General features: G+C 37.4%; 2 protein-coding genes and 1 long non-coding RNA gene across 6 annotated transcripts; 1 reads left to right on the top strand and 2 right to left on the bottom strand.

Annotated features, from left to right (window-relative positions):
- Positions 1–214: 214 nt before the first annotated feature.
- Positions 215–11,636, bottom strand: LOC101254636 (uncharacterized). Of its 3 annotated transcripts, XR_011212794.1 has the most exons (6): positions 11,436–11,627; positions 10,298–10,769; positions 7,393–7,498; positions 7,186–7,238; positions 6,991–7,108; positions 215–580 (listed from the first exon to the last, which is right to left on the bottom strand). It is a non-coding gene; the product is annotated as an uncharacterized lncRNA (long non-coding RNA). The 3 variants fall into 3 exon arrangements; XR_011212796.1 differs by lacking the exon at positions 7,393–7,498 and having other exon boundaries at positions 11,436–11,636; XR_011212792.1 differs by lacking the exons at positions 7,186–7,238; positions 7,393–7,498 and adding an exon at positions 7,263–7,368 and having other exon boundaries at positions 331–580; positions 11,436–11,626.
- Positions 562–3,157, top strand: LOC109119987 (bax inhibitor 1-like). Its single transcript, XM_019213256.3, has 5 exons — positions 562–709; positions 1,440–1,583; positions 1,677–1,768; positions 2,684–2,873; positions 2,966–3,157. The coding sequence occupies exons 1-5, from the start codon at positions 593–595 to the stop codon at positions 3,155–3,157; spliced, it is 735 nt and encodes a 244-aa protein (XP_019068801.2). The 5' UTR covers positions 562–592.
- A 978-nt stretch (positions 11,637–12,614) lies between the features above and the next one.
- LOC101247868 (bax inhibitor 1-like) lies at positions 12,615–18,993 on the bottom strand. 2 transcript variants are annotated; one of them, XM_026029003.2, is made up of 6 exons: positions 14,649–18,993; positions 13,795–13,941; positions 13,612–13,703; positions 13,269–13,319; positions 13,127–13,184; positions 12,615–13,018 (listed from the first exon to the last, which is right to left on the bottom strand). In XM_026029003.2, the coding sequence occupies exons 1-6, from the start codon at positions 14,745–14,747 to the stop codon at positions 12,800–12,802; spliced, it is 666 nt and encodes a 221-aa protein (XP_025884788.1). In that variant the 5' UTR covers positions 14,748–18,993; the 3' UTR covers positions 12,615–12,799. The 2 variants fall into 2 exon arrangements, with proteins under 2 accessions (XP_025884788.1, XP_010325263.1); XM_010326961.3 differs by having other exon boundaries at positions 13,127–13,319.
- Positions 18,994–19,013: the final 20 nt, after the last annotated feature.

Genomic DNA, 19,013 nt, shown 5'->3' with positions numbered 1-19,013 from the left:
ACTTAATTCAAGAAGCTAAATTTTCGACCAAAAAATAATATGAAGAAGTAGAAATTGGGAGCTTGTAGAGGAAAAAAATTTATTCTTTAATCCTAAATTGAGTAATTAAGACTTTGGTGATGACTGATGAGAAGACTATTTTAAATAGCTTTTAATGATTATAGACTATATTTAATTAAAAATATAAAACAAAATAAAAAAAAAAGATGTAAGATTTTTTAACCAATATATTATATATCAATTTAATTAATTAAAATAAAATAAAACTGAACATCTTATACAAATTAGTACTTATCTTCTACGTGACTATATAAATATGCTACAATTACATTTCTTAAACCTCTCCCCTTTCCCGCCAACGATCTGAACACGTGGATACTTTCTCTTTGCTCGTTTGACGAAAATACCCCTGGAATATTTCCTAAACTCGGACCATAACTGAAAGGTAGAAGCGTAAATATTCCGAAAAAGAGTAACGAAGAGGGTAGTCGATGGTAACGAACTCGTTTTCAGTATAAACAGAGCACAGCTCTTCTTCTTCTTCATTGTTCTTCATCAGTTTTCCGATTCCGTTTTCTCTCTGAAAAAAAAAATGAAATTCTCAGTGATGAAAAATGCTGTGAAAGCTTACTTCAAAAGGGATTGGACAAGACAAGACTTGATGGATTTTGGAAGAATCTCCATGCATGCTTACAGAAGCTTGAATAGGGTACATTCATTCATCCTTAAACTTATTCTACTTTTTTTCTGATTGAAATATTGTAATTTAAGAAATTGTAATTTGGAGATAGAGGAATGGAGGTTTCTCGAATTACGTAATCGAGATGTATTAGGAGATCTACTTGTAATCGAGAGAATGCCGATAATGATTGTTGATTAATTTTACAATTTTTTGTAGTTCAGTAAGAAATAATGTAACATTTTCTAATTTCTATAATTTTTACTGTTATTTTGCACTTAATTATGCCGTTAGTGATAATCTGATAAAACCGATTGGAGTAACAAGCAGCTTTTCTTTAGCATTTGAGTCCGTTTGGTATTAGAGAGATTGAGGAATGGAGGTTTTTCTATTTACGTAATTGCGATGGATTAGGAGATCTACTTGTAATCACGAGAATGCCGATAATGATTGTTGGTTAATTTTACAATTTGTTGTAGTTCAGTCAGAAATAAAGCAACATTTTACAATTTCTGTAATTTTTACTGTTCTTTTGCCCTTAATTATGTTGTCAGTGATAATCTGATGAACCCGATTGCATTAACATGCAGATTTTCTTTTGCATTTTGAGTCGAGTTTGGTATTGAAAGTCGTTTTTGGATCAGATTTCAGTATCTTGTGTTTGATCCTTCCATTTTTTGCAAAACCTAGTTATCTTGAAAAAGATGCATTTTTGCTTCTAAGTATTGGATTTCCCTCTTTTCTTTTCATGTGATTATAGGTGTATCTTACTTTCTTCTGTACCATGTTGAGCTTTACTTTTGGATCCTTCTTGCACTGGATCTGGGAAGCGGGAGGGCCGGTCACAGTCATTTCTTCTGTATCAAGTTTACTCTGGCTGTACATTACACCACCATGGAGAGTGGTATCTGATCTATACTGTATAGATTTTCTTCCAAGTTGTTGAATTATTCTTGAAGTCGCTTCTTAAAATGTAGATCTTCTACTATCTATGCAGAGGATGAGGGTTTTACTCTTGCTGCATGCTGTCTTTAATTTGGGAGCTTCTTCTTGCCTTATTATCCAACATCTCACCGAAATGGAACAAGCGTAAGAGTCAAAAGATGCTATAAATTGTTCAGAAATCTTCTGTCAAAGTTTGATATGGTTGCTTTGACAGCTTTCTGGTTATATCACATATCTAGGAACCTGATTTTGTAGTCTTCAATAGTGTACGGAGAAAGGCTTGTTGCTGATTGGTATATACTTGTAATCCCATTATCCTTAAAAATCGTTAGATCTACTCGAAATCCTGAAAAAATTGGTACCCTTGTAGAAACTATTGTTTTCCATAATCAATTAGAATGACTACTTTCTCTGTGAAAATTCTTTCATAAGGACTTGTGAGAACAATGGCATTGGAGTGGGTGGATGAATTTGACATCTTGTATCATTCTTGCACACAACACACATTTTGGATCCCGTGGGTTTTGGACAACCTGGAATGTCTGAAAAATTGTGTATTAACGGCATGATCGATCAATCATCTAGGCTTTCACAGTTCAGAATTTGCATTATATTTAGCTTATGAATGAGAAGCATTGAGCAATATATGACTTGTATTTAAGATTCCTATACCCTGAAATTACTTCTATTCTTCATTAACTTAAGGTACTTGACTAGAATTATAGTTAGAAAAGTGTATCTCACAATTATGTTTTGAAGTTTTAAAGTTTGTGCATTCTTGGCTAGCAGTATGATGACCAAATTGTGAAAGACTTGTGTATTTGCACCAAGTATTGCTCATGAATTAGTGAAATTATGAAACACGACCAAATTATGAAGAGTGCGCTTAAATATATTTTACATTTAACAAAGACATTCACTTGCTCTGTGAATTCCTACATTTTATTTATTGCATCTTAATGAGAACAACAGCAGTTACTCTGCCCCTTTTGTATGTGCAGTTGAAGAATATTTTGAACAATATCTAACTTCAGAAAGCATTCCTTTCTTTCTCTCCAGCCTTGCTTTGGGCCTTTTGGTAGGTTCAACAATTGGCATTGGAACTTTCTGGCTTGTAGCCTTGATAACGATGGAAAGGACAGAAATCTACTTGGGAACCCTGCTTTATTCTAATGCTGTAATAATCTACGGCGTTTGTCTTTATGCTTTAGATATCCTTGACAGCCACATAGCTCATTGGATATTAGTGGTAAGCATGCAGTTGTATGCATACGATGTGTTACTTCTGTCTAATGAATAAATAATATGTCTGACCTGATGATGAGTACTGCTTGTATGTAGGTATACACTCTGCATGCATTTTTCATGGGGTACCTTGTGGTATATAGCCAAGAGATATTGTACAATGCTCGCTTTGGAGATATTGACTTTGTCAATTGCACATTTACCGTCTTCCTACATTTACCAGCTATAGTGGTCCATGCTGTAAGACTCTGCCTGGGTGCAAAAATTCAGCAACACAGACGGAATTAGTGCTATACACCTGGGAACTATAGAATAAATAGAGTCGATAACAGATGGGGAACTGTAAATGATGAGAAATTGAGTGAGAAATTTCCAGTGCCTAATTGTTTAGTTTACTGGAACAGGTAATAATAATCTTTCACCTTTGAAAAGCAATGGAACAATCCACAAGGTTTCCTACTAACATTCTCTGTGTAAAGTAATCAGTTATATGAATCCGCGATATCACTTTGCTTCATTTGGACCTGTTTCATTCTGCTTCATAGTTTTGATCCATGCAGTCAGCAGCAAATACAGATTAGTGTTCAACATTAGGCTTCCACTTCCAATAAATCAGTAGTACAAAACAAGTTAAAGCTGCATCTCTCAAATTTTTTGTAAAAGCAGTGTATAGCGCAATACAAAAATAGCCATCTAGTTTAAGCAAAAAACAACAACATAGATGCGAGCAGATCATCATTTCTCAATGTAAAAGGATGTTATCAATGAAACTCTAAGAAGCACTATATTGAAACTCTAACTCGAACTGTTCAACCAAATAGACCAACCATCTATAGAAAAGACTGTTCTCCGTTTACATCAAAGGTATAAAAATAGAAACTCTTCCAGATCAGAAAAGAAAATGAAAACTGAACTTTTCATACTTCAAGATAGATCCATCACACCACATTCTTCTGGAAGAAGAGAGGAAATTGCACATTTCTAACAATTTAGACGTTAAAATCTATTATAAAAACCAAAATGTTTCTTCTCATACATCTAAGCCTCATTGGAAATAAACACCTAAAATAAGTCAATCCAAACAAGCTCTAAGTTGCGAATATTTATACACCCCCGTAAACTACAGATAGGATGTGACCAAAAATGAGTCCACCATTATTTACTTATTAACCAACTTTGTCTTCTTTGCCATAAAAAAATCAGAAGAATATGAGAAATTGTGTCGATTAATACTCAATACAAGACCACGATCATCTATAAACCAAATACTAACATGTATATAATAGGAAACTTTGTTAGAATTACTGCATATCTGGTGCATACTGTATCTAGTTGTTTAGCATATGAGTAACTTAGAATATGTAGTAGACCACATGTAATGATCCTTCTTGTCATTTTTAGTGTTTTATCTTCTGTGCATCGTTTAGAGCGTTCCTATAGCGGTTCCAAGTCATTTATGACTTGCTGGGACTGACAGATCGGTCACCTGGTCGTTCGTTTTGTTATTGTGTGAGCTTTAGTATTTTTGAAGCTTTTGAACCTTGAACGATCATTTTCGATCAAAAGTTCTAGAAGATGACATCAGAATCCAATTCTGACGATTCCATCAGTTCCGGAAGGGTCATTTTAGTCTAGTAGCATTGTCGACATGACTCCCAAAGTTTTCAGTGTGAGTTGGTGGGATTAGGTGTTTTAACTTTAAGTTTAAAGGCTAAGTTGTGAGATTTTTCGAGGGCAACGCATTGGTGAGCTTGGAATCTGATTTGGGGACCCGATTTGAGGTAAATTTTGGGTTTTAACTGCTGTCATAGCTCATTTTCGAGCACAAGTTTTGGGAAATTTTAGAAGGTGATTTCTTGGCCATTTTAGGTCCGAATCTAGTGATTCAAGAGCCTATATTGTGGGGGTTTTCGTGAGGATCGTCGTGGTGTGATTGGTTTTGGCTGTTGGAGCTTCATTTTTGGTAAAATCTTGTAAGTAGCTGCTGCCATAGTTGCTGATTTTTAGCTTAGAATTTGAGTTTTTTTTTTGTTGCATGTTCATGTTGGGACTGGCTTGAGTCCTGAATTGTGTTCCATTCTGGTATACAAGTCCGAAAGTTATTTAGGACTTTTATTTGGGGTTAATTCGGGATTTCTTAACGCGGATCCCGCTTTTTCCATTTTGACCGCGAAATTGATCCGTCTCCGTTTCTTGCGATTTTAGTGTTTAAATGACTGTAATAACGTTGTGACTCTATTTCTGATAGTGTATCAACGTTTCGAGGCCTTTTAGAAAGTAAAAGATCCGGGGAAGTGAATTTTGGAGCGCGCGTGATCTGCGTTCAGGTAGGCTATGGTTTCTATTCTTAGATTGAACTCGAACATGTGAATGCATGTTGATTAGTTGAGATTTGGGTTGGGTAGTTATTGGATCATGCATAGGTGTTAAAAATCATATTTTCGCCCTTTTTCTGAGAATTATCGGGTAATTGTGAGCATGTTTATTGTTATTAATTGACCTTCTTTGCTATATGAATTACTTGTATGTTTGAATACTGGTTGTCAGAAGTATGTTGGGCCTTAATTTAGGTTTGACTAGGGTTTCCTTAGAAATGCATGATTCAAAGTCGGTAGGACTTAGTTTAGCCCCGACGTCGCTCGGCCGGCTTAAATCCTTGTAGACTGATGTAGCAGACTTGAGTCTGATAGTTGGGTATTTAGAAAGATGATGAGTTTGCTCTAGCGATAGTTACTCTTATTTCTTCGATGTTACGGCTTCTCGAGTTACGTCAGTGACAATGAATTTCGCTCCGTGATTCAAAGTTGAGTTCGTTTCAGCTTTAAGGACTTACATTGATTAGCTAAGTCTGGATGGTGTTCCACGGGTTTATATGATTATGGATAGATAAAGACTCTTTCAGCAGCTATATCGACATCTTTGTCGGGTATCCGGATTTAAGGTCCGGCCTCGAACATCCACATACTTATGTAGAGCATCCAGTTAGAGGTCCGGCCTCAAGTATGTAGAGCATCCGGTTAGAGGTCCGGCCTCAAGTATGTAGAGCATCCGGTTAGAGGTCCGGCCTCAGTTACTTATATTTTGCAATTGGCTACTTGTGTAATTCTGGTGAGCGTCCGGTTCAAGGCCCGACCTCCGTACCGTCCGATTCTACTTTTTGGTTCGGTGTTCTTTGGCCTCGAGTTTTATTCTCCTTAAGTTATAGTTACTTTGTGTACTCGTCGGGCTTATGGGGGTCTATTCGGGTTTTTATTTAAACTTGTGCACGAGTGTACCTTCTAGGCTTATGGTGGGTCCAGTTAGGTGTAGTTAGCTTATTTATATTAATTTAGTTAGATCTTTATACACTCGTGTGCATTATTGTGTTACTTAGCCTTCTGTTTTTGACCTCTAGTTTTGTGATTCCGTCTTTTCATAGTGCTTTACTTTTCTAGTTCAGTCGGCCTATGATGCCTACTGGGTACATGTTATTTGGTACTCATGCTACGCTCTGCATCTATTTTCGTGATGCAGGTTCGAGCACCAGTAGTCAGCGTTGATCGAGTTTGGAGCATTTCTAGTCCGGAGACAGGGGTGAGCACACAGTGTTTTGTACTATTTCAGTCTCCATCTGTTTATATAAAGACTTGTCTTTTACTTTTCGAGACAGTCTAGTTTCGATGGTCCACTGTTGGGACTTGTACTCATTTTGTTGGTAGCTCTGTATTAGTGACTTCCAAGCTCTGGGAGGGATCCTTAATTGTATTTATGTTTTGGTTTGCTTATGTTGTTATAGTAATTTTGCTTAGTCGTGTTTAGTTTCTACCCTCACACCCATTACGTGTTGTTCTGGGTTGTGGTTTGGCTTACCTACTGATGGTTATAGTAGGTGCCTTCATGGCTCGAGAAATTGGGTCGTGACACCACATCAACTTATATCAAACAAATGCTTGAAACGTGTATTGTTAAAGATTTATTGCTTTAGAATAAAAACATTTTGATAATTGACAATACTAGGTGCAACACACGTGTCTAAAATCTAGTAATATAAAAAGTAGAAATGCTTATAAGAACTACAAGCAAATATGATGTATGGATACATATATATTCAATATGTCCAGCTAAACTAAGCAGAATTTTACCAGATATCATTAGGGGATTAAAAATAACTTTCTGCGTAGATTTCTGAAGGACTGTATTCCTTAACATCAGGAGTATGCTCAATATTTTTGGTTGAACCATCAAATATCATGATATATCCTGAAAGCGAAAGTAATATGTCACCTATTTCTGATCGTTGAAGATGCATAGAGAATGTAAAAGTGGGTGAAGCATACATATACAACCCAGCACTTATGTGAATTATGTCTGTTACCCTCCCCCATATATCCTGAAAGAGAAAGTAATATGTCACCTATTTCTGACCGTTGAAGATGCATAGAGAATGTAAAAGTGGGTGAAGCAAACATATACAGCCCAGCACTTGTGTGAATTATGTCTGTTACCCTCCCCCATATATCCTGAAAGCGAAAGTAATATGTCACCTATTTCTGACCGTTGAAGATGCATAGAGAATGTAAAAGTGGGTGAAGCGAACATATACAGCGCAACACTTATGTGAATTATGTCTGTTACCCTCCCCCATATATCCTGAAAGCAAAAGTAATATGTCACCTATTTCTGACCGTTGAAGATGCATAGAGAATGTAAAAGTGGGTGAAGCAAACATATACAGCCCAGCAATATGTGAATTATGTCTGTTACCCTCCCCCATATATCCTAAAAGCGAAAGTAATATGTCACCTATTTCTGACCGTTGAAGATGCATAGAGAATGTAAAAGTGGGTGAAGCAAACATATACAGCCCAGCACTTATGTGAATTATGTTTGTTACCCTCCCCCATATATCCTGAAAGCGAAAGTAATATGTCACCTATTTCTGACCGTTGAAGATGCATAGAGAATGTAAAAGTGGGTGAAGCAAACATATACAGCCCAACACTTATGTGAATTATGTCTGTTACCCTCCCCCCCCCCTCGGACCTCGAGGCGCCGTGCCCCGAGGCCCTCCCCTCCCCCTCCCCCCAGGACTTCAAGGCGCCGTGCCCCAAGGCCCTCCCCTTCCCCTCCCCGGACCTCGAGGCACCGTGCCCCGAGGCCCTCCCCCTCCCCCCCTCATACCTCGAGGCGCCGTGCCCCGAGGCCCTCCCCCTCCCCCCCCCAGGACCTCGAGGCGCCGTGCCCCGAGGCCCTCCCCCTCCCCACCCCCCAGGACCTCGAGGCGTCGTGCCCCGAGGCCCTCCCCCTCCCCCCTCCCCCCAGGACCTCGAGGCGCCGTGCCCCGAGGCCCTCCCCCTCCCCCCAGACCTCGAGGCGTCGTGCCCCGAGGCCCTCCCCCTCCCCCCAGACCTCGAGGCGCCGTGCCCCGAGGCCCTTCCCTCCCCCTCCCCCTCCCCCCAGGACCTCAAGGCGCCGTTCCCTGAGGCCATCTCCCCAGGACCTCGAGGCGCCGTGCCCCGAGGCCCTCCTCCATCCCCCTGCCCTCAGGACCTCGAGGCGCCGTGCCCCGAGGCCCTCCCCAACTTCCCCTCAGGACCTCGAGGCGCCGTGCCCGGATGCCCTCCCCACCATCCCCCAGGACCTCGAGGCGTCGTGCCCCGAGGCCCTCCCCATCTTCCCCCAGGACCTCGAGGCGCCGTGCCCCGAGGCCCTCCCCCCATCCTCCACGACCTCGAGGCGCCGTAGCCCGAGGCCCTACCCTCCTACCCCGAGGACCTCGAGGCTCTGTGCCCTGAGGCCCTCCCTCCTCCCCTCAGGACCTCGAGGCGTCGTGCCCCGAGGCCCCTCCCTCAGACTTCGAGGCCCCGTGCCTCGAGGCCTCTCCACCCTCCCTCTTGACCTCGAGGCGCGGTGCCCCGAGGCCCCTCCCCCCTATCCCCCAGGACCTCGAGGCGCCGTGCCCCGAGGCCCTCCCCTCCTACCTTGAGGACCTCGAGGCGCTGTGCCCTGAGGCCCTCCCCCCTCCCCCCAGGACCTCGAGGCGTCGTGCCCCGAGGACCCTCCCCCTCCCCCGGACTTCGAGGCCCCGTGCCCCGAGGCCCCTCCACCCTCCCTCCTGACCTCGAGGCGCGGTGCCCCGAGGCCCCTCCCCCCTCCACCCTCCCTCCAGACCTCGAGGCGTCGTGCCCTGAGGGCCCTCCCCCCAGACCTTGAGGCGCCATGCCTCGAGGTCCTCCCCTCACCCCCCGGACCTCGAGGCGCGGTGCCTCGAGGCCCCTACCCCCGAACCTCGAGGCGCCGTTCCCTTAGGCCCCTACCCCCGAACCTCGAGGCCCCTACCCCCACCCTCCCCCCGTACCTCGAGGCTCCATGCCCTGAGGCCCTTACCCTCCCCCCACCCCCCTCCCCACCCTCCCCCTCACCCCACCCCCGGACCTCGAAGCGCCGTGCCCCGAGGCCCCTCCTACCCCCCCTCCCCCGGGGGCCTCGAGGTCTCGTGCCCCGAGGCCCCCCCATGAGACCTGCATTATATAGATTTATTAGATAACCCAACAGTAGCTAAAAAGAGTTCAAAGAAGTGTACACCTAGAAACACTTAAACTAAATGCTTTAACTTAACACACTAACAAGAGTGAATGTGAGCAATACCAAGTGAAGGAGAAATAGAGAAAGAAAGATAGTGTAGTTGGAATGCAAGTATAGGACACATGAATATTGAACGAGGAACCTAACATAGTTATTTTATTTTATTTATTTGAAAGAGATAGAGAAGTAACACGGGAATATGTAATATGTCCTAAAATTCCTACTTATTATTTTGATGAAAGCTAAAATCCTAACTAATTTTCTTTAGCTTCTTCAGTTTTGAAAGCTAAAGTTCCCTTCAAAGTAAGAAAATCGACATAAATAATCTTCTACGCCTCAATCACAAATTAGTTAAGGTAGGCTACTTGAATCCTTTGAGTACATAGTTCCTATTCAGTCCATTCAGTAGAAATGAATTCACACTAGCCATTAATCTACTGCAGCCTTCTACTTGATTTGTGTTTGATATTGCTCTGCTTTGTGAAGCTATCACATGCAGACTCTTCCACCAACATGAAAACTATTACAGCATGTTGCTTAGATCATGGTTAGCAAGATATTCAACGACTAAGTGTAATTTGCATTTATAAAAGGAAATTTAATTGAACATTGAGAAAAAACAAGGTTTTTTTATACTTCAGTGCATTTATCAGAAAGTATACGAAGACTAAAGACAATGAACACCACTCAAATAAGAAAACACCAGAAATTTCGATACTAAGCCAGACCAGACAACACTACATGCATTTCTCTATCCCTCTTTTGTTTTATTGGAGTGAAGGGGAGTGGTTGAGGATAAGTAACAGCTAAACATGCATCTACTATGCACATAATCAGTAAAATTTAAGGAGAAGCCTAACAAACCTGCTCATAGCAAACATCAATTATTCCAGAGCCTGGGTCATCTCAACCATTCCAAGTTCCCCTACTGGAGACTGAGCATTTTTCCCATCTACAATTCCGGGAGCGACAAATGCATACCTGCAAGTAAGGTTTAACATATATAACTGCAATACAAAAACAAAAATTTTCTCTCCATATGCAAACTTATCAGAAATTTCCTTTAGTATAGCAGACAAAATTTTGTTTTTAATTACTCATTCTACTAGAAGAGCTGCCAACAAAAAGTTTAACTTGATTCAAGTGTACAAGCTATTCACTTTATGATTCCCTCTATCCTAAAGTTTTATAATGAAAGTCACTTTGTTTATGTTCGAATTTGATTCAACAATAACACCAGGATAGACCAATATAAGAACACTTGCAACTCCCTTTCAACCCAAAGCCAGCGCAGATTGAAATATCATCTCCATTGCATCTGGAACCTCTGTATTTCCTGAGAAAAACAACAGCACAATCAAGCTCTTTAGTTTTTTGTCTAAGACCATAAAAGGCAGTCCAATGCATCATACTCAAGTGAAAAATGAATAGATTTTTAGGTCATTATAACTCAAATTATAAACAGAAGGAACAGTAATATACAGGAAAAAACTAAAAAGGAGGAATTAAGAGAAGATGTTCCATAATACTTTTTAACCATAATTTTCAAAAAGATCAAGCAAATCCTTTGATAGCTAAAGCATTTTCTGCTAGTGAATTTGTATATACAAGGGAAGTCAATAAACAAAGAACTCAACTTCCAAATATCACAAAATCTGACCAAAAAAAGAAAACATCCCGCAAATCCCCTCATATCAAAGACGCTCAAATCACTTAATTTTTAACCAGTATCTTCAATCAGTTTTTAATGAAACCCCAGAAACATTTAATGATCCAAGAAGAAAACCCCCAAAAAAGAAATCACAAAACTCACCTACATGTCCCTTGCACAGACAAATTTATACAAGAAACCCCATACCCAACATTCAAAATAGTGAATCATCCAACCAGTAATCAAAAAAAGAAGATAAATCCAGTAATCCAATTATTTTTCCTACATTAATAAACAGGGATCAGATCAGAGAAACACTCACAAGTTTGTAGGAATGAGAAATCGCGTTACCTGATACAATTGTATGAATTCGAGATATTAGAAATAGCCGGTCGTTTCGTGGCCGCTCCAGCCTGATTATTCTCCAACCCCATGAATTCGCCACCATTATCAACAATTTTTCATCACCATCTTCCTCAAGAAAACAAGAAGAAGAAGAAGAAGAAATAAAGCCGTTATTGTGAAAAATGTGTGTGAAGTAATATATACCTCAATATTCGAATTAGATATTCGTTAAAAGCGGTCAAAGTTGGGCCTGTTTGAATTGGACTTCAAAGGACCAATTAAATGAGGACACATAAGCTAATTTATTTTCTTGGACATATTATTTATATTAAATGAAATGTATTTGGTAATAAGGAATGAATGTCTGAGCTTATACTATTTTTAGTACATGTGAATTAAGTTAGAATTCGAAAGTAATGTTTGAATTTAAAGTTAAGATAGAGATTGGTGGTTTTCCAACACATTAAGGAATTTCTTATAAATTTTTTAAATGTGCTTCGGGGCATCAAATCCATTGGTTAATACACACGAAAATCAAGAAATTTAGGTAATTTCTAAAAAAAGGTTCGTAAATGCTGAAATGTGCGTTAAATTTTTTTTTATGAGTATATGTGGTGGTTTTCCAACTCATTATGGATGTCCTCAAAATGTTTCTTGAGAAAATTATTGGGTGCTCCGGGGTACCAGATCCATGTGCTAATACACAAGAAAAATCAATGAGTTCGGGTAATTTCTAAAAAAGGTATAAATGTGGAAATAAGCATTAATAAAATGGTGTCAACTTACGTAAAAAGTGTGTAATTCTGTAATTTGATCATAAAAAATAATATTGTCCGGCACTCAATTACATAATAATTCAAGGATAGAAACAAATCTTGCATTATTAATTCTTGCATTATCAATTTTTACATTAATCACTGCTTTATTAATTTTTGTACAAGCGACCGTGAGTGATATATTTATATTTTAGACAAAGGTATATTCAGCATCTATAAGAAAAAAATAATCATGTAAAAGTAGTGTTATACATGTATAAAAAAAAATTAATTATGTAATTTCTTTTTATAGTTTCAACGTAATTAAAACTCTATAATCATAGTTTGCTTAATTATTATTCATAGACATATATTGCTCAATTTTCTTACCCGTAAGCTATGTATTATGCCAATTCTCCAATATGAAGGCTGATCCAGAATGACTATGTTTATCTTATTCATGAGTCATGACTATATGGAACAATTGTTTGACAAGGAATATACAAAGCATTTTTCATCAGACTAACGAATTTCAAATTCAATCAGTAAAATGTAGCCACAAAGGAATACTTTTCATCATTTACAGTTCCCCATCATTTGCTATAAACTCTCGATTTATTCTATAGTTCCAAGTGTATAGTAGTAATCCTCTCTGTCTTGCTCATTTTCTGCAGTCAGGCAAACTCTTGCAGCATGGACCACTATACCCGGTGAATGGAAGAAGAAGGCGAGTGCGCGATCAACAGAGTTAATTTCTCCTATGTCAGCATTATACAGTAAATCTTGGCTATATATCACCAAGTACACCATCAACAATGCTTGTGCAGTGTTTACCTACAACAAGCAGTATTCATATTATTCATTCATTGGACAGAAGTAATGATTTATTGACATGGGAACTGTGTTATAATAGGATGAGTGTGATCACATCCAACTGCTTACCTTGAACGCCCAATGAACTGTGTGGGTGTTAAGCATATCTATACCATGAAAAAATATGCTGGAGCATATTAGAGAGAAAGAAAAAGTCAGACAAGCCTTGTAGATTTCTCTCCTTTCCCTCGTATACTTGGAGGATCCATACCAGATAACTCCAAAGCTAGATGTTGAACCTTCCAAAAGGTCGACAATAAAGCTGGAGGACGAGCAAGGAATGCTTACCAAAGTTAGATATTTTTCAAATTATCAGAATATTCTTCAATAAAGAAGACAAGACAACCAGAGTAATCAACTACTCATGCAGAAGGATCGAAGTAACTGCTATAGAATTTATAATGTAGGAAATGAAAGAACAAGCAAATTGTCTTTTGTCATTTTAGAAAAGACTTCAGGAATCAGTGGTAAATTATTTAAGTTCACTATTCATGAGCCATATCAAACTTTGACAGAAGATATCTGAACAATGTATAGCATCTTTTTAGTCTTACGGTGGATGAACTTTGAAGAGATTTTTGGTAACAAGGCAAAAAGAAGCACCCAAGGTACAGGCTGCATACAGCATTAGTGAGAGCCTCAGCCTCTGCATAGACAGAAGATTTACGATATAAAAAGCGACGTCAATGACAATTCAACAAGCTTGGAAGAAAATCTACAAGACACAGATCACGTACCTCTCTCAATGATGATGCAAAGTAAAGCCAGAGTAAACTTGCTACAGAAGAAAGGACTGTGAACAGCCCTCCCACTTCCCGGTTGATCGAGTGCAAGAGTGATCCAAGAGTAAAGCTCAACATGAAACAGAAGAGAGAAAGATACACCTATATTTTTCAGGAAACTGATCAATCAAAGGAATAAAGCGGAATCCAATACTTAGAAGCAGAACCTAAAAAATCAAAAACAAGACTCTGAAATTGCATGAAACAAAGTAATCCATGTAATAAAAAACAAGACTCTGAAAGTCCAAATTTAAATAAAACAAATACATTTTGGGAAGTTCAAAAGCACGTGGCAATCGTTTCGTTTTAACTATTCAAAAAAAAAAAAAAACTTCCAGGCCTAAATAGGGAGCAAGGTTTCAATACCGAAACTCTACTCGAGTTATCATTTATCACTAACTGCATAGTTAAGTAAAAAAATTCGGTAAAATATTCAGATTAATCAAAATTTATCATGAATCCTGAAGAATTAAGTAAAGCAAGTACAAAAGAAGAGAAAAAATTAGGGTTATACATGTAAGATATTCAGAAAAATCAAAATTCATCATCAATCCTGAATAATCGAGTAAAGCAAGTAGAATGTTGCCTTACTTCTCACTAGAACTACGCGAAACTGTAAAACATATCGGTTCCAAGTAGATCTCTTGATACAGCTATCAGTAACACCATAACGAAATACAAAAATTTCGATTCCTCAATCCCTCGATTACAAGTTTTTCAAATAACAACATTTTAATCAAGTAGAACAATAATTCTTACATTTGTGATCAAATAGAAAGAAAAAATGGAACAGTTAAGAATAAATGTACCATCGTCAAGCTTCTGTAAGCGTACGCGGAAACTTCTCCAGTATTCATCAGGTCTTCTCTTGTCCAATTCCTGTTGAAGTAAGCTTTCACGGCATTCATCTCTGAGAACTTCAAGTTGTTTTTTTTTTTTTTTGCTTCAGAGAGAAAACGAAATCGAAAATTTGGTGAAGAAGCAGGAAGAGTTGTGTTTATAGTTCGTTATATACACAAGAGTTTGTTACAAAAAAACTGCCCCTCGCCGTGGCTCTGTTTGGGAATATTTACAGCTCTACCTTTCAGTTATTGGCTCAGTTTTGGGGATATCGCAAGGGTACTTTTGTCAAAGGAGAAAAAGGATATTCCATCCTTTAAAAAGTTTTAATTAGACATAATTTATTTTGGATTAGATTTCTTTTCCTCCCATTTCCTCATGTTAACATCTTAACACTTATGAGTTATCTAATATATTTTTTTAAAGGTCAAAATTAAGTTAATTTAACAAACATCTTAATTACGATTAAAATATTAAATTTGAAAATCACTTTTTAATTATAGTATGTAAATCAATCTCTCTATATATTTTTTTTGGCAACTTTCACATATAGTAAATAAAAAATTTATCTTTGTATGCTATAGCAAAATTTGCATCATTGCGCTCCATAACTAACTTAGAAACTGTATAATTCGCTGTACATATACAGTTGAAGCAAATTGTATAAAACAAAGTGTATAAAAGAAGAAAGAGAAAAATACTTGGGCAGAGAACTGTATAAAAACGAAATATATAAAACGAATTGTATTATTATAAGTGTATAGAACAATTATATACAATTTGAATTTGTATAAAATAAAAAAGAGAGAAAGACAAAAGAGACTTGACAAGGAATATACAAATTGAATTGAATTGTATAAAACGAGAAAGAAAGAAATTAGATACAATTTGAAAATTGTATAAAACGAAAAAGAGAGAAAGACAAAAGAAACTGGGCAGGGGAGTATTTTTATTGTATAATTATATGTGTATAGGACGAAAATATATGTACTTGCATGTGTATATATAATTTTCTCACGCTTCATACAAACAGAAACGCAATTTATACATTTCGCTTCTGTTTGTATAAATGAGAAAGGCGAGGGTGGCGAGCGAGATCTGGAAGAGGGAAGAGAGAGGAACAAAAATATATGTATTTATACAATTTTCTCTGCTTTATACAATTAAAAACAATTTTTATACACTTGTGTTTGTATAAAAAGTGAAGAAGCGAGCGAGAGATTGGAGGAGAGCGGCGAGCGAGATATTTGGGAGAGAGGCGCCAAACAATTTTTTGCAAACGTTTGCTATGGAGCACAATTAAATCAAACCCTAGCTACTCCATTATTTTAGGTTATTAATTTGCTATTATACACAATTTTTCCTCTTTTTTTTGACACTCATTGATTTTAATTTGTAAATTTTACATTAAAAAAATATAAATTAACTAAATTTTATAGTATCAAATTAATTAATATTTCTATGACATTACTTTTCGCAGTTGTTTATTTGTTTTCTTCTTCTTCTATTTTGCTAAGGTAAATTAGAAGGAAGAGATTTAGAAATATGAAATCAAATGAGTAATTAGAAAACCTTCCCGCCAACAACTTGAGTCTGAAGACGAAATTACCCCTGTCATATAGCCCGTTCATATCCCAAAAGGGAAAATCGCTCCTCATTCTTCTTCATCCCCCATTTCCAATTTGTCTGAAAATCGAAAAGGAAAATATGGATTTCTTAGTGAATGCTGTGAAAGCGTACTTCAATAGGAGCTGGACAAGAAAAGACATGATGAGTTTAGCACCAATTCCCCAGAAAGATTGCACAAGCTTGAACAGGGTAATTTCCACTTTTTTTTCCTCTATATTTGATCACAAATGTTGCAATCATAATCGAGGCAATGAATTCTGGAGAAATCCTCCGCACTGTTACACAGTCTATTAGTTTTCTGATTAAAATGTTGTAATTTAAGTATTCGTGCTAAATCCCCGATTATATAGGTGTATTTGACTCTCTATTGGGCCATGGTGTGCTCTGGTTGTGGATCCTTCTTGCACTTGTTCTGGGAAGTGGGGGGACTGTTACCAGGTTTTTTAACTGTAGCAAGTGTGTTCAGGCTTCACTTTACATCCCCAGAGAGAGTGGTATGTGATCAATGAATCGTAGATTTATTCCAAGTTCATTAGACTGACTACTTTCTCTATGGAAATTATGTAATAAGGAATTGTGAGAACATACAAGTTGTCTATGTGAAATCTGAACAACTTCTTGAACGCAGTTAGCTAAAAATGGCTAGTCGAACCACATAGGTTTTGGACAATCTGAAAATTTCTACTTTCACAGTTCAGAATTTTTATTATGTTTAGCTTATGAACGAGAGTTGTTGAGCCTGACCCTTGCTTGTTTTCTAATGTTCTCTACGTTTGTTGTCAATGATTTGTTCTCTAGATTTATTGACAGCTACACAGCTCATTTGATGTTAAAGGTAAGCAGTTGTATGCATACGCTGCAATGAAACTCATCCTATAACTTAATGTCTTTAGTGACTGACATGATGGATATTGCTTGTGATAGGTAGCCACTATGCTGACATTGTTCATTGGGTACTTAGTGCTATATAGCCAAGAGATACTGTACGATGCTCGCTTTGGACATATCAATGCTGACATTGTTCATTGGGCACACTCACCATCTTCTTCCATTTACCAGCTGTAGTGATCCATGCTGCAAGACTATGCCTGCATGTAAAAACTCAGCGTCGCCCCACACATAGAATTGTTTTGAAAATTTGCCATAGAATAAATATAAAGCAGAATGCAGATGGAGTGTAAATGATGAAATAGTGTTCCTTTGTGGTTACATTTTACTGAATATTTTAGGGCAAATACTGATTGTTGATTACCTTACACATCATTGTTCTTCCTTTTTTCAGACAGTCCATTAGTTTAAATTCAAAATTGAACATATTGATCTGTTACAGTTTCAAGTTTTATTTGAACTTTTGGTTAGCCAATTATAGTATACTTGGCTCAGGTTGACATGACATATTTTTTAAGAAAATTTTAATTAGAGGTATATATGCCACGTCATTTAACAAATGGTGTATATATGCCCTCATCGTCTAACAAATAATATATATTGACCATTTTCTTTAACAACCTGAATTAAAAAAATTAATTCTAAAGTTGACTTTCAAAGTTCTTAAAATAATTAACTCACACATTAAATATGCCTTTTATTTTAGTTTCAATTGTCATTTATGTCCTTCAATTTTGGATGTTCACGAATAGATTCTTTAACTTGTATAAAATTGAACAAATAGACATATCTGTCTTATAAGACATCTTTCATGGTAATTCAATTCCTACGTGTATTATGCTACATAAGAATGAGGCTTAAGTCATCTGCTACTCCTCAAAGTTATGTGCATAATTCACTTAGGGTCCGTTTGGCCATAAATTTTCCAAATAATATTTGGGAAAAATTTGGCAAATAATGTTTGTCCATACAATTTGTCATTATTTGGCAAATATTTTTGGCAAATATTCCAAATTTCCAAATACTAGTTTTTTCTAGTATTTGGGTCAAATCTCATTATTTGGGATATTTTAAAAATTAAAATTTTACCCCAATCTTTTATCTTTTACAAAAACACCTCTCTAGTAGTTGCTTGCGTTGTATTACATTATTTTTTACGTGAACACCAAAATAGTGATGAAATATGTAATGAATATTAAATAATGATATGATCGTTGATGAAAATTATTAAAAATTGACTTTAGATAACAAAGTCATGTACTTTGTCTACTTCACGATGTATAGAATAATTCTTGTTGCACTCACTCCAAATTACCACATTGCTTTAGTGTCATGGACATTATTTGTTATTGTTGTAACGAACATTCAATTGACTTGTAATACAAACTTTTAGTAAGTTTTGATAGTTTTTAAAACTTGTGTGTATAAATCATATTTTTCTAAAAAGGTGAAATATATTTCCTAAATTTTATGACCAAACATTTGTACTAACAAAGAAGAAAATGGGTAGTTTCAGTCAGAGGCGGCTGTGTGTACTAACAAAGAAGAAAATGGGGTAGGATGAACGTAAGATAATGTGTCCAAGTGGCGAAAAATTTGAAGTGGCTAAAGATGATTTAAGTCTTATTTGACACCTCTGGTGCCATGTTGTATATGAATTTTTTTTATTAATAAAAGTGTTCAATTAGAACAAACAGAAAATAAAATGTCCAAATAAAATATGTAGACAACTTTAAATGACGATCGGATTCCATAATTCTAACTCCCTTCCCTCCAAGAACCTGAGTTTATACCCATAAACTGAAAGGTAAAACTAT

This window comes from Solanum lycopersicum, chromosome 1 (assembly GCF_036512215.1).
Source record: "Solanum lycopersicum chromosome 1, SLM_r2.1".
NCBI lineage: Eukaryota > Viridiplantae > Streptophyta > Magnoliopsida > Solanales > Solanaceae > Solanum > Solanum lycopersicum.
This window is presented reverse-complemented; position numbering and strand designations above follow the sequence as displayed.

Coding starts and splice junctions, on each gene's coding strand:
- LOC109119987 (XM_019213256.3), top strand. CDS start 593: ATGAAATTCTCAGTGATGAAAAATGCTGTGAAAGCTTACTTCAAAAGG. Junction 710..1,439: donor CTTACAGAAGCTTGAATAGG/GTACATTCATTC, acceptor ATGTGATTATAG/GTGTATCTTACTTTCTTCTG. Junction 1,584..1,676: donor TTACACCACCATGGAGAGTG/GTATCTGATCTA, acceptor CTATCTATGCAG/AGGATGAGGGTTTTACTCTT.
- LOC101247868 (XM_010326961.3), bottom strand. CDS start 14,747: ATGAATGCCGTGAAAGCTTACTTCAACAGGAATTGGACAAGAGAAGAC. Junction 13,320..13,611: donor CTCTTCAAAGTTCATCCACC/GTAAGACTAAAA, acceptor CTCGTCCTCCAG/CTTTATTGTCGACCTTTTGG. Junction 13,019..13,126: donor CAGTTCATTGGGCGTTCAAG/GTAAGCAGTTGG, acceptor TGCTTGTTGTAG/GTAAACACTGCACAAGCATT.